At 42.6% G+C, this 13,550-nt stretch overlaps 1 protein-coding gene across 4 annotated transcripts in view; it reads right to left on the bottom strand.

The window, feature by feature from the left end:
- The window catches only part of wdfy4 (WDFY family member 4), a 179,575-nt gene that overhangs the window by 5,436 nt on the left and 160,589 nt on the right, over positions 1-13,550 (bottom strand). For all 4 annotated transcript variants that reach the window (XM_036960206.1, XM_036960204.1, XM_036960203.1 and 1 more), the window contains exons 59-63: positions 8,993-9,150; positions 8,658-8,816; positions 8,370-8,549; positions 7,418-7,621; positions 6,740-6,830 (exon numbers count right to left, since the gene is read on the bottom strand). In XM_036960206.1, coding sequence (XP_036816101.1) covers positions 6,740-6,830; positions 7,418-7,621; positions 8,370-8,549; positions 8,658-8,816; positions 8,993-9,150 — 792 coding nt within the window. The remainder of the gene's footprint in view (positions 1-6,739; positions 6,831-7,417; positions 7,622-8,369; positions 8,550-8,657; positions 8,817-8,992; positions 9,151-13,550) is intronic.

Here is a 13,550-nt window from a genome sequence, read left to right as displayed (position 1 = left end):
TAGGTCAGTTAGGATCACCACTTTATTTTAAGAATGTGAAATGTCAGAATAATAGTATAGATAATGATTTATTTCAGTTTTTATTTCTTTCATCACAGAAGTTTACATACACTCAATTAGTATTTGGTAGCATTGCCTTTAAATTGTTTACCTTGGGTCAAACGTTTCGGGTAACCTTCCACAAGCTTCCCACAATAAGTTGGGTGAATTTTGGCCCATTCCTCCTGACAGAGCTGGTGTGTAGGCCTCCTTGCTCGCACACGTCATTGACCATTTGGAAGACCCATTTGCGACCAAGCTTTAACTTCCTGACTGATGTCTTGAGATGTTGCTTCAATATATCCACATAATTTTCCCTTCTCATGAAGCCATCTATTTTGTGAAGTGATGCTGCCACCCCCATGCTTCATGGTTGTGATGATGATCTTCGGCTTGCAAGCCTTCCTCTTTTTCCTCCAAACATAACGATGGTCATTATGGCCAAACAGTTCTATTTTTGTTTAATCTGACCAGAGGACATTTCTCCAAAAAGTACGATCTTTGTCCCCATGTGCAGTTGCAAACCGTAGTCTGGCTTTTTTTATGGCAGTTTTGGAGCAGTGGCTTCTTCCTTGCTGAGCGGCCTTTCAGGTTATGTCGATTTAGGACTTGTTTTACTGTGGATATAGATACTTTTGTACCTGTTTCCTCCAGCATCTTCACAAGGTATTGCGTACTATAGTTTGTACAGATGAACGTGGTACCTGCAGGCATTTGGACATTGCGCCCAAGGATCAACCAGACGTGTGGAAGTCTACAATTGTTTTTGAAGTCTTGGCTGATTTCTTTTGATTTTCCCATGACGTCAAGCAAAGAGGCACTGAGTTCAAAGGTAGGCCTTGAAATACATCCACAGATACACCTCCAATTGACTCAAATGATGTCAATTAGCCTATCAGAAGCTTCTAAAGCCATGACATCCTTTTCTGGAATTTTCTAAGCTATTAAAGGCACAGCCAACTTAGTGTATATATACTTCTGACCCACTGGAATTGTGATACAGTGAATTAATTATAAGTGAAGTAATCTGTCTGCAAACAATTGTTGGAAGAACTTTGTGTGTCATGCACAAAGTTTGTGAGCAAGACATTTGTGGAGGATTGAAAAACAAGTTTTAATGACTCCAACCTAAGTATATGTAAACTTCCGACTTCCAACTGTAAATATTGCTGTACACCAGCGGAAGGTTATAAGGCAACAAAATAGGAAAAAAGAGGGTGAATACTTTCGCAAGCCACTGTATTTTGGTTAAACCACCCACAAATTAATGGATTTGAAACACTCGGCTTGCACAGTCCATTCTTCCATCACATGTACAGCTGATTCTCAAGATCTTACATACTAATAAGATGCTATTGAGCCCACACTACTACAATGTCTTAGCAAAGGACTACTTTCTGGTAAGTGTTGATTACAATACTGGGTGGGGTGAATATATTTTATATGACGTACGTGATTGTTTGTTAACTAGTAAATAGTAGCCTAGAGCAAAGTGTTCTAAAAATAATTTCTAGCTTAACAATTTCTGCTAGTTAGTTTTTGCAGCCATGTGGGTTTTAGCTTGCTTGAGCCTACTAACTGAGGAGTGTTAATTAACCTGTTTCATTTAAAAAAATAATCTTCCAAAGGAGTTGTTTAATGTAACTGCTTAACTATTTATCTGTACATGGAATTGTATGTTGTTTTTTTTACAACAAAAAAATATCTTTACAGGGAAATGCCACACGATCTGATGTGTAGAGACATTTCACTGCAGCTAATGTCGAAGGAAAAGCTGTGTACATTTGAAAATGCTGTGCCAAATCATATCTGAAGAATGCAACAAAGGTGCAGAATCATCTGACCAAGGCATTAAAGTTCCCTCAGCGGTCATAACAAGCAACCTCTGACAAAAGTCCCTCTACTTCTATTCGAAGATGAAAATTATGAATCAGACACCTTATCAATAGCAACAGCTCGTGGTTCCCCGGGAATCAGAAGTTTTTGACTCAATGGAAGAACATAGTCAGAGAAATGCTGATAAATGTCTTGCTCGAGCTGTGTATGCAACTGGTTCACATCTGATGCTCATAGGCAATGTGTATTGGAAGAGATTTCTGAATGTTCTTTGCCCAGTGTAACGGATGTGAAACGGCTAGCTTAGTTAGCGTGGGCGCTAAATAGCGTTTCAATCAGTGACGTCACTTGCTCTGAGACCTTGAAGTAGTAGTTCCCCTTGCTCTGCAAGGGCCGTGGCTTTTGTGGAGCGATGGGTAACGATGCTTCGAGGGTGACTGCTGATGTGTGCAGAAGGTCCCTGGTTCGCGCCCGGGTATGGGCGAGGGGACCGTTTAAAGTAATACTGTTACATTGATGCTGTTGACCCGGATCACTGGTTGCTGAGGAAAAGGAGGAGGTCAAAAGGGGGGTGAGTGTAATGGATGTGAAACGGCTAGCTTAGTTAGCGTGGGCGCTAAATAGCGTTTCAATCAGTGACGTCACTTGTTCTGAGACCTTGAAGTAGTAGTTCCCCTTGCTCTGCAAGGGCCGTGGCTTTTGTGGAGCGATGGGTAACGATGCTTCGAGGGTGACTGCTGATGTGTGCAGAAGGTCCCTGGTTCGCGCCCGGGTATGGGCGAGGGGACGGTCTAAACTTATACTGTTACACCAGCTCTCAACATACACCTCTCCAACCAGACATTCTTTATCTACTCATTTGCTGTCTGCAGAGCTCATCAGAGTTCAAGTGAAGGTCAAGCAAATCATAGAGAAAGCAGACTGTGTTGCAATCATCTCTGATGGGTGGTCGAATGTTCGTGGGCAAGGAATAATTAACAACATCATCTCCACCCCTCAACCAGTATTCTACAATAGCACAGACACAAGTGACAACAGCCACACCGGTCTCTACATTGCAGATGAGCTGAACGCAGTCATCAATGACCTTGGACCGCAGAAGGTATTTGCACTGGTGACAGACAATGCTGAGAACATGAAGTCTGCTTGGTCTAAAGTGGAGGAGTCCTACCCCCACATCACACCCATTGGCTGTGCTGCTCATGCATTGAATCTGCTCCTCACGGATATCATGGCACGGAAAAATATGGATACAGTCTACAAGGGAGCAAAGGAAATGGTTAGGTATGTGAAGGGTCATTTTTATAGCAGCAATCTACCTCACCAAGCAAAGTGAGAAGAATAAGAGCACCACATTGAAGCTGCCCACCAACACCCGTTGGGGTGGTGTTGTCATCATGTTTGACAGTCTCCTGGAGGGGAAGGAGTCTCTCCAAGAAATGGCCTGTAACGTCTGCTTCCAACTCACACTCTCAAACACGTAGATCCCCTGAACGCAGCTCACTTTCCAGCCCACTTTCCAGCTCACACTCACAAACACATAGATCCCCTGAACGCAGCTCACTCTCCACATCCCAATCTCCAGAATTCTGATCACCTGTTCACACACCTGTATGTCATTATCACACACTATTTAATTCAGTTTTTGCACCCCATCATTGGGAGGTATTGTTTGTTTTGTGACACACTTCTATTCAGAGCTCTGTTTTTCCCGTGATTTAATCCTCCCGTGTATGATAGTTTTGGCCTGCCTCACTAACAACGCCTTTTGCCTATTCCCTGCCTGTACTTTAGCCTTTTTGGATCCCCTGTGTGTGACCTTCTGCCTGCACCTGGACCCAGCTACCTGCCTCCTTCTGTGTTCCTGTACAATGAAACACCTGCTGCGCCCTGTGCTTGAAACCAGCTCTCTGTCTCCCAACGTGTTCATTACATGACCATATCACAGTCTGCCAAGAGGATCCTCCTGGATGATGTATTTTGGGAGAGAGTGGTAAGCAGCCTGAAACTCCTGAAACATATAGCAGTATGGAGACAATGCCATCCTGTCTGACTCTGCTTGCAGATGTAAGTGAAGAAATCCATACTGCCCTGCCCACTTCACTGTTGCTCCAAGCAGAGGAAACTGCAGTTCTGGATGAGGGCATGGTTCTTAGCAGTCTGGCGAAGTACACTTCCAAGCAAGGGCATTGGGATGGAGATGCAATATGGCAGTCGTGCCAACATATCTCATCAACACCTGGTGGAAGGGACGTTGTGGATCTGAGGCTCTTTCCCCTGTTTCCTCCATCATCCTCCAAATCCCACCAACATCAACCACCTCAGAGCGCAACTGGTCCTTGTTTGGGAACACACACACCAAAGCACGCAACAGCCTGACCAATACAAAAGTTGAAAAAACTCTCCCTCCATTCTGTTAGCAAACTTGCAATCTTTGGACAATAAAATCAACGAATTATGTGGAAGATTAAACTACCAAAGGGAAATTAAAACCGTAACATCTTAAGCTTCAAGGAGTTGCGGCTGAACGACGACGACATCAACATACAGCTGGCTGGCTAAACGATGTACCGGCAGGATAGAACAGCAGCGCCTGGTAAGACAAGGGGTGGCTGTCTATGTATTTTTGTAAACAACCGCTGGTGCACGATATCTAAGGAAGTCTATTGAGCTATTGCTCGCCTGAGGTAGAGTTTCTCATGATAAGCTGTAGACCACACTACCTACCGAGAGTTTTCATCTGTATTCTTTGTAGCTGTTTTACATATCACCACAGGAGAAAACCTGAGAAAAATCCAACCAGGAAGTGGGACATCTGAGGTTTGTAGTTTTTCTAAGCTTGGCCTACCGAATACACATTGAGATATGGATAAAGTTGCACTTCCTACGGCTTCCACTAGATGTCAACCGTCTTTAGAAACTTGAATGAGGATTCTACTATAAAGGAGGGGCTCATGAGACCTCTTTGAGTCAGTGGTCTGGCAGAGAGCCTTGGTCTCATGACGCGCGCTCCCGACAGCGTTACCTCGCGGTCCAGTGCTTTTTCTGAAGACAAAGGAATTCTCTGGTTGGAACATTATTGGTGGTTTATGTTAAAAAAATCCTAACGATTGATTCCATACATCGTTTGACATGTTTCTAAAGGACTGTAATGGAACTTTTCGAGTTTTTGTCTGGATGAAGTGCCTGCACCTCATGAAGATGGATTACTGGGTTGAACACGCTAACAACAAGTGGCTATTTGGACATAAATGATGGAACTTTATGGAACAAATCAGTCATTTATTGTCAAACTGGGATTCCTGGGAGTGCGTGCCTTCTGATGAAGATCATCAAAGGTAAGTGAATATTGATGGTGTTGTTTCTAACTTTGTTGATTCCAAAATGGCGGACATTCCTCTGGCTGTTGTGGGTTCTGAGAGCCGTTCTCAGATTATGCTTTTTCCGTAAAGTTTTTTTGAAATCTGACACAGCAGTTGCATTAAGGAGAAGACTATCTTTAATTCTGTGAATAACACTTGTGTCTTTTAACAATGTTTTATTATGAGTATTTCCGCAAAATCACCGGATGTTTTGGAATCAAAACATTACTGCACGTAAGGCGCCAATGTAAACTGGGATTTTTGGATATAAATATGCACATTATCGAACAAAACATACATGTATTGTGTAACATGATGTCCTATGAGTGTCATCTGATGAAGATCATCAAAGGTTAGTGATTAAACTTATCTATTTTTCTTTGGCTGGAAAAATGGCTGTGTGTTTTTTCGACTTGGCTATGACCTATGTTGTGCTTTAGCTGTAAAGCATTTTTCAAATCGGACACGATGGGTAGATGAACAAGATGTATATCTTTCATTTGCTGTATTGGACTTGTTAATGTGTGAAAGTTAAATATTTTCCCAAAAATATTTTCAGCGGAATGTTGTCGAGCTAGCAGAACCCCTGCGCTAGAAAGGTTAATGCAGGGAAACTTAAATCTGTTTCACCAAACTTCTATCAGCATATTAATGTGCAACCAGAGGAAAAATAACTCTGGACCACCTATACTCCACACACAGAGATGCATACAAAGCTCTCCATTTGGCAAATCTGACCATAATTCTATCCTCCTGATTCCTGCTTACAAGCAAAAATCTAGTCACAGATGTAGCAGATGCTAAGCTACAGGACTGTTTTGCTAGCACACACTGGCACAAAGGGCACATCTCTCCTGGATAGGCTGGATAGGATAGGCTGGATAGGCTGCACTTCCGCTCTCAAAATCCATGCCATTATAAACTGCGATACCGTTAAAGACCTGCTTTTTGTGTGTCTTTAAACTTCCCATTAGCGCTATTAAAGGACACACTTCAAATATTGCCACCCCTCCCACCTCAGCGCAAGCGAGCTGATGTTAGACAGGTATATTGCCGAACATAGCGTTAGGGCTGAAAAATGTCAGTGAGCAAGTTTCTACATGACGAAATGCAAACTAACGTGTGTTTGACACTAGTACTACCTGAAAATAGAGCCCTTTAAGTGAGTTGTCCAAATTCTTATGACACCTTCAAATGGGGGTACTAGATACATAAAGTGCTTTAATTTAAAAACTCTAAAACAGATATGTATAAAAATACCCTCAAATAAAATGTGACATTTTGTTCTGTCGCCTCATATGAAACATTTGATCTCAAATCCAAAATTCTGAAGTATAGAGCCAAATTAAAAGTTTTAGCTTCACTGTCCAAATGTATATCTGGGGGAGTGTAAAAGCACTTATTTGATTATGAACCAGAAGTGTTTTAAAAAATCATATTCTTCTCATTTGAGGAATAATTCTGTCTTGTTGTTATTAGCATGAAATTAGCATTAGCATTACCGTCTGTGGTCATTGCAGACTGATCCTGTCCTGGGGATGTGGGCTGCTGTGGAGGATCAGGTGATGTTCTAGTGTACTCCGTCCTCCAGATCTGTTACACACAAAAAATCCAACATAACTGAACGCATTAAAGACAGACACACATGCACATAGGCACGTGCATACACACGCAAACCTCCCACAACACCCTGATGCGCATGCACACACACACAAACAAACAATCAGGCCGTGTCCGAATACTCGTATTTGTGTTCTAAGTAGTAGGCTGATAAGCTGTGCGATAATATAAGGTTTTATAGTATATGAAATCTCAACAATTTGATATGATTTAAATGCCAGGATGTCAAACTCATCTCTGCCTTTCAATTTAGTAGAATCCGCTGCAAACTAGTGAGACAAACAAAGTATTTTCAAACCCACGTGTGTTTGACATAAGCTGTTAATTAAGCTGATAATCATATAAGGGGACGCATTGTACAAAATGAACGAATTTTGCATTATTTGACGCATTCTCATTATTATTTGATGCTTACGGCATACATTTCTACTAAACAGTAAGTTATAAATAGTATTTAGTATGATTAGTACACATTAGGTAGTTTTAGTAAGTAGTAGGCAAGACACACATACATACATTGTCGAATAAGAACTAGCAAACACACACTCTCACTCTCTTACCCTCACTATCCCGTCAGCACAGCCAGTGACTATAACGTTTTGTGGATCCCACTCGTGTCTCTGAGTGAAGCAGACAGACAGGATGTCCCCATCTGAGCTGCAGGAAGTGACATCAGAGCCACAGGATGTGTCGAGCCAGGTGAGTAACTGACCCTTCATACTCCACAGGTACAGGACCGGCCCTGCACACGATGCTATCTCACCCTGAAGGAGAGGGTTAACATACACAGGTAAAAAGGGTTGGCCATGCTACAAATCCCCAAGTGCAGAAAAGACTACGGGAGGCTCACCGTACTACATAGAGCCATGACTACATGGGACTCTATTCCACATCAAGTAACTGATGCAAGCAGTAAAATTAGATTTAAAAAACAGATAAAACAAGTAACACATTATGGAACAGCGGGACTGTGAAGCAACACAAACATTGGCACACACACACAGACACACACACACAGAGACACACACACACACACGGCTATAGCAGCAACTAATGGGGATCCATAATAAATACAAATACAAACAAATGAGGGAATGAACGGAAAAGTGTCTCTATCAGTAACCACACACATGGTAGACCTATGAGCACCGAGCATAGTAGAGGATGTGTGTGCAGCCAGAAAAGGAAATCCTCCCTTCCTCATTCTGAGTTCCAGGAATGCTCGTGCAATAGACTGGCTAAACGACGATGGTCCCTATGTACTTGTGTGGTACTTTAAAAAATATTAGTTTATCAGTCAGCAGGCAGGATCCAACAGGATCCCACTGAAGAGAGAAATAGAAAGTGGAAAGAAAAGCGATAGACGGATGCAAAAGGAGGTATAGAAAGAGGTCAACTCTCAGATGTTGTTGATAGTTAGCACATGGATTCTGGACTTTGTGGGGGGAGAAAAAGAGAAAAAATAGAGAGAGATAATGATGTGAAAGAGGTAAAAAGAGAGTGTAGACTCACCGTGAGGTCATTGATAGCAAGTGCTGTGATGCTAGCCTTGTGTCCAGGTAGCTGAGTGATGTAGTTGAGTTCCTCAAGGTCCCACAGTATACAGGTCAGGTCACGCGAACCGCTGGCTATCACTCCATGAACCTCAGACACCGCCAGACACGTTACTGCATCGGTATGACCATACAGCGCCTGGGAGACCAATATGAGATTCACTTTATCAAACACACACACATTTTACTGTGTATTGGGCTAGATACATTCTCACACCACATCACTCTCACACCACATCACACACACCTGTCTGAGTTTCATGTGAGTGAGTTTGTCCTTGCTGATGGAAACATCCCACACACACACCACTGAGCTGATCCCAGCAGTGACTATGGTAGCTTGGTTGGGACACGCTGCACACAGCATCTTCCCCCAGTCACACATACTCTCACATACAGCAAAGGTCTAGGAGAGGGAAATAGAAATACACACACAAATGTTAGTCATTGTCTATGTTGGAAATGGTTTGGCCAACTTTAAAGCTTCATGTCATGTTGCTACCTCATGATGGATGGATGGCAATCTACTTGAACATTTGTTAGTGTGAGTAAGTGAATAAAAGGCCTCCATAGTGTACATACTTTCTCAGTGGTGTAGTGTCCGAAGGAGCAGGAGTTATCAGGGAAGCCCCAGGAGAAGTAGACATTCCACAGAGGAGGGATCAGTAGTCTGTTCTTCTCTACGACCAAAACCTCTTTGTCCAAACAAACCACCTGGCCTACTGGACCACGAAGGAGCTCTGAAGGGGAGGAAGAGAAGATAGGGAAAGGGTGAGGAGAAGAAGAGATCGGGATATGAATAGAAGGAGGTAAAATAAGTCCAGAGGGACGTAGGAGAAGTTTGTTGTTCTCTAAGATAAGAACCTCTCTGTCCCCAAAAACTATCTGGCCTACTGGGTCAGGCAACAGACAATAGAGAAATCAGAAAGCAACTCTGGTAGCTTGCCTGGACTAGCGGTAATGTCGCAGCCTGGGCACACACACACACGCACACGCACACCTCACTCCTGTACACACATCTGCACCTGTACACAGCTCATCTGTAAATAGCCCACCCAACTACCTCATCCCCATATTGTTATTACATTTTTTGCTCCTTTGCACCCCAGTATCTCTACTTGTACATTCATCTTCTGCACATCTATCACTCCAGTGTTTAATTGCTAAATTGTCATTCGCCACTTGCCTATTTATTGCCTTACCTCCCTAATCTTACTACATTTGCACACACTGTATATAGATTTTTCTATTGTGTTATTGACTGTATGTTTGTTTATCCCATGTGTTGGTTGTGTCGCACTGCTTTGCTTTATCTTGTCCAGGTCGCAGTTGTAAATGAGAACTTGTTCTCAACTGGCTTACCTGGTTAATTAAATAAAGGTGAAATCATTTTTTATTTTTATTAAATCCCCTTTTTGGCTTCCTTGGCAACCTCCACGGGAACCTTTCCCCAATAGAATCTTTACTCCATGGGAACCACACCTGTTGGTTTTCTCACAAACAATCGCAACATTGTTTAAATAATATATAGAGCTGCTCTGGTATATAAAGCTTTTTTGAGGCCTTGCTCACAACGACCAAACGATATACTGTATGTGATGAGGCTCTTGATCATATCTTTGATCATGACACTGGTGAGGAGGAGTAAGACCTTGTTAAACTTAGACACAAAGTAGTCTGTGGTAAATAGCACAATGTTTCATCTGAGTATTTGTTATAGTCAAAATAATCCATGTATTATGCTTTTTTTAAACTCAAAAACTACTTGTATGAGCTCAGGTCAATGAGGCTTACAGGCCATGAATAGCAAGTAGAAGTTCAAAACGTGTAATCTTCACAAGAACTTAAGTTGATAAAAAGATCTAACACAACATTAGGTGATAATATATGTATTATTGTGGATTTATAATCACCTATAATGGGGCGGTCATTTTGAACCGGGAACACAGAATTAATTAACAAGAAAGGAACACAACAGGAGGTTTAAGCTTAATGTACCAGGAAAGGCAGTAATAGATTATTGGCTTCCAAAACCCACAATGCCGACAAGGAAAAGTCACACCAAAAAGCCAGACTTACGGAGTGAAAGTTTAGAGTCTGAGGACGAAGACGCGGTGCTAGCTTCATGTGCTAGTGGTGGAAGCAGGACTGAGGCAATAAACACGTGCATTTAGCTCCGAAATCCTCAAGGCCATCAAAGATATCAATGTATAATTCTACATCAAATTTGAAAATGTACTGTCTGCAGTAGACAACGTTAAAATTGAAGTCAAAGTATGTGCTGGGCAAATCTCTCAGGCTAAGGTACGCATCTCTGGAACCGAAGACAACGTTATAGCCATGCAGGCAACGACCACCGCTCTTGTGGAAAAGGTTGAATCGCTTACCTCTAAACTAGTTGATTTGGAGGGCCGCAGCAGGAGATCGAACTTGAGACTAGTACATCTCCCTGAAGGTGCTGAGGGGAGCGATGCTTGCTCATTCCTAGAGCGGTGGCATCCTGAGGCCACTCCGCTCTACTTTTATCATTGAGAGAGCTCATCGGAATTCTGGCCCATGATACGTCCTCAACGCACCCCTGAGGGCTTTGATAAGGAAGTTCTTAAACTATAAAGATACGATGCACGTGATGAATGCAGCTAGGGCGAAAGGGAGAGTACTCTACAAGAATCGGTAAGTTATGTTCTTCCCAGATCTCTCCATGGAAGTCAGTTCACAAGCAGCAGAAACGCTTCGACAGTGTCAAGCAGTGGCTAACGGGCTAAGGCTATCCGGTATGGAATCATCTTTCCAGCGCGCATAGGGGTCTCCCACGGCGATTGTTCCTACATTTTTGAAACACCAGTCGAGGCGGGAAAGTTTCTTGAGAAGCTAGGCAGGAAGTACCAAGTCAATGTGTGGGGGTACAAGTTAGTTCATGTAATTTGTACATAGGTAGGTAGACTAGGTAAAGTGACTATGCATAGATAATAAACCCTGAGTAGCAGCAGTGTAAAATCAAAGGGGGGGAGGGTGTCAATGTAAATAGTCCGGGTGGCCATTTGATTAATTGTTCAGCGATCTTATGGCTTTAGGGTGGAAGCTGTTGGGTCTAGACTTGACGCTCCGGTACCACTTGCCTTGCGGTAGCAGAGAGAACAGTCTATGACTTAGGTGATTGGAGTCTGTCCATTTTTTAGGCATTCCTCTGACACAGCCTAGTATATAGGTCCTGACTGGCAGGAAGCTTGGAACCAGTGATGTACTGGGCCATACGCACTAAACTCTGTATTGTGTCACCTCAGTCATCCATCTGGCTCCACGGACTTGTGAATTTTGACCTGTTTAAAGATCTTGCTCACATTGGCTACGGAGAGCGTGATCACACATAGTTCCCTTTGTATTCTGTAATAGATTGCAAGCCACATCCGACGAGCTTCAGAGCCGGTGTATTAGGATTCAATCTCAGTCCTGTATTGACGCTTTGCCTGTTTGATGGTTCGTCTCAGGCAATATCAGGATTTCTTAAAAACGTCCAGATTAGTGTCCCACTCCTTGAAAGTAGCAGCTCTAGCCTTTAGCTCAGTACAGATGTTGCCTGTAATCCATGGCTTCTGGTTGGGATATGTACATACAGTCACTGTGGGGACGACGTCGTCCATGTAGTTATTGATGAAGCCGGTGACTGAGGTGACACACTACTCAATGCTATTGGATGAATCCCGGAACATATTCCAGTCTGTGCTAGCAAAACAGTATTGAGCGCGTCACTGGTACTTCCTGCTTCAGTTTTTACATGTAAGCAGGAATCAGCAGGATAGAATTATGGTCGGATTTACCAAATGGAGGGCGAGGGAGAGATTTGTATGCGTCTCTGTGTGTGGAGTGAAGGTGGTCTAGAGTTTTGTTTCCTCTGGTTGCACATGTGATGTGCTGGTAGAAAGGAGCTAAAACAGATTTAAGTTTGCCTACATTAAAGTCCACGGCCACTAGGAGCGCCTCTTCTGGATGAGCTTTTTCTTCTTTTCTTATGGCCTTATACAGCTCGCTGAGTGTGGTCTTAGTGCCAGCATCGGTTTGTGGTGGTAAATATGAAAAATACAGATGGAAACTCTCCTGGAAAATAGTATGGTCATCGCGCACCAGTCTGTGTTGACAAAAACATTTGCACAATAAGCACTTGTTATCTCTCAAATACATCGTTACAGTTGTTGTTAGCTAGTTAGCGAATTTGAGCCATATTAGCATTGACATGAAATCACTCAGAACAAGACGAAACAAGCTGAAATGAGCCATTTACGATTCCCCTCGTGGCAGGTTCTTATCATTCATGCTAGCAATCTGTCCATCCAGAATCACAACAACATGCTCACTTCTGTTGCACATCGTTCTTTTGTGACGTTGCAACTAACCACCCATCTATACAGATTATCTTATCTCTCATCTTCAAGCCCCCCAGGCGATGGAGATGGTTGGTGGATATCACTCTCTTGCTTACAACCATCCCTGGCGGTTGCCATTATGCAAGGATCGTCGGTCCCATGCGCACAGAAAAATGTACCACCCTCACCTAGCACTATGACCTTCTGGGTGTGGCCCATGAGAGGTAAAGACTGAATGCGACAAATATGCCACTTGATATCATCAAAAGCGCCACTCTTTACATTCACTGTGGAAATTAGTAATGCTCTTCTGAGAAGTGATATGACCTGAACAGATCATTTCTGTCAACGTCCGTTTAAACCACTATCTTGGCCTGTCATGCAGGCTCTGATAGTTACACAGTATGGTTATATCAAATCAAATCAAATTGTATTGGTCACATACACATATTTAGCAGATGTTACTGCAGGTGTAGTGAGATTTTTGTGTTCCTAGCTCCAACAGTGCAGGAATACCTAACAATTCACAACAATACAAACAAATCTAAAGTTAAAGAATGGAGTTAAGAAATATATAAATGTTAGGAAAATCAATGTCGACATGGCATTGACTAAAATACAGTAGAGTAGAATACAGTATATACATTTGAAATGAGTAAAGCAGTATGTAAACATTATTAAAGTGACTAGTGTTCCATTTATAAAGTGACCAGTGTTCCATTTATAAAGTGACCAGTGATTCCATGTCAATGTATATAGGGCAGGAGCCTCTAAGGTGC

This window comes from Oncorhynchus mykiss, chromosome 23, assembly GCF_013265735.2.
Source record: "Oncorhynchus mykiss isolate Arlee chromosome 23, USDA_OmykA_1.1, whole genome shotgun sequence".
Classification (NCBI taxonomy): Eukaryota; Metazoa; Chordata; class Actinopteri; order Salmoniformes; family Salmonidae; genus Oncorhynchus; species Oncorhynchus mykiss.
The sequence above is the reverse complement of the archived record's forward strand: the minus strand, read 5'-3'. Positions and strand labels throughout refer to the sequence as shown.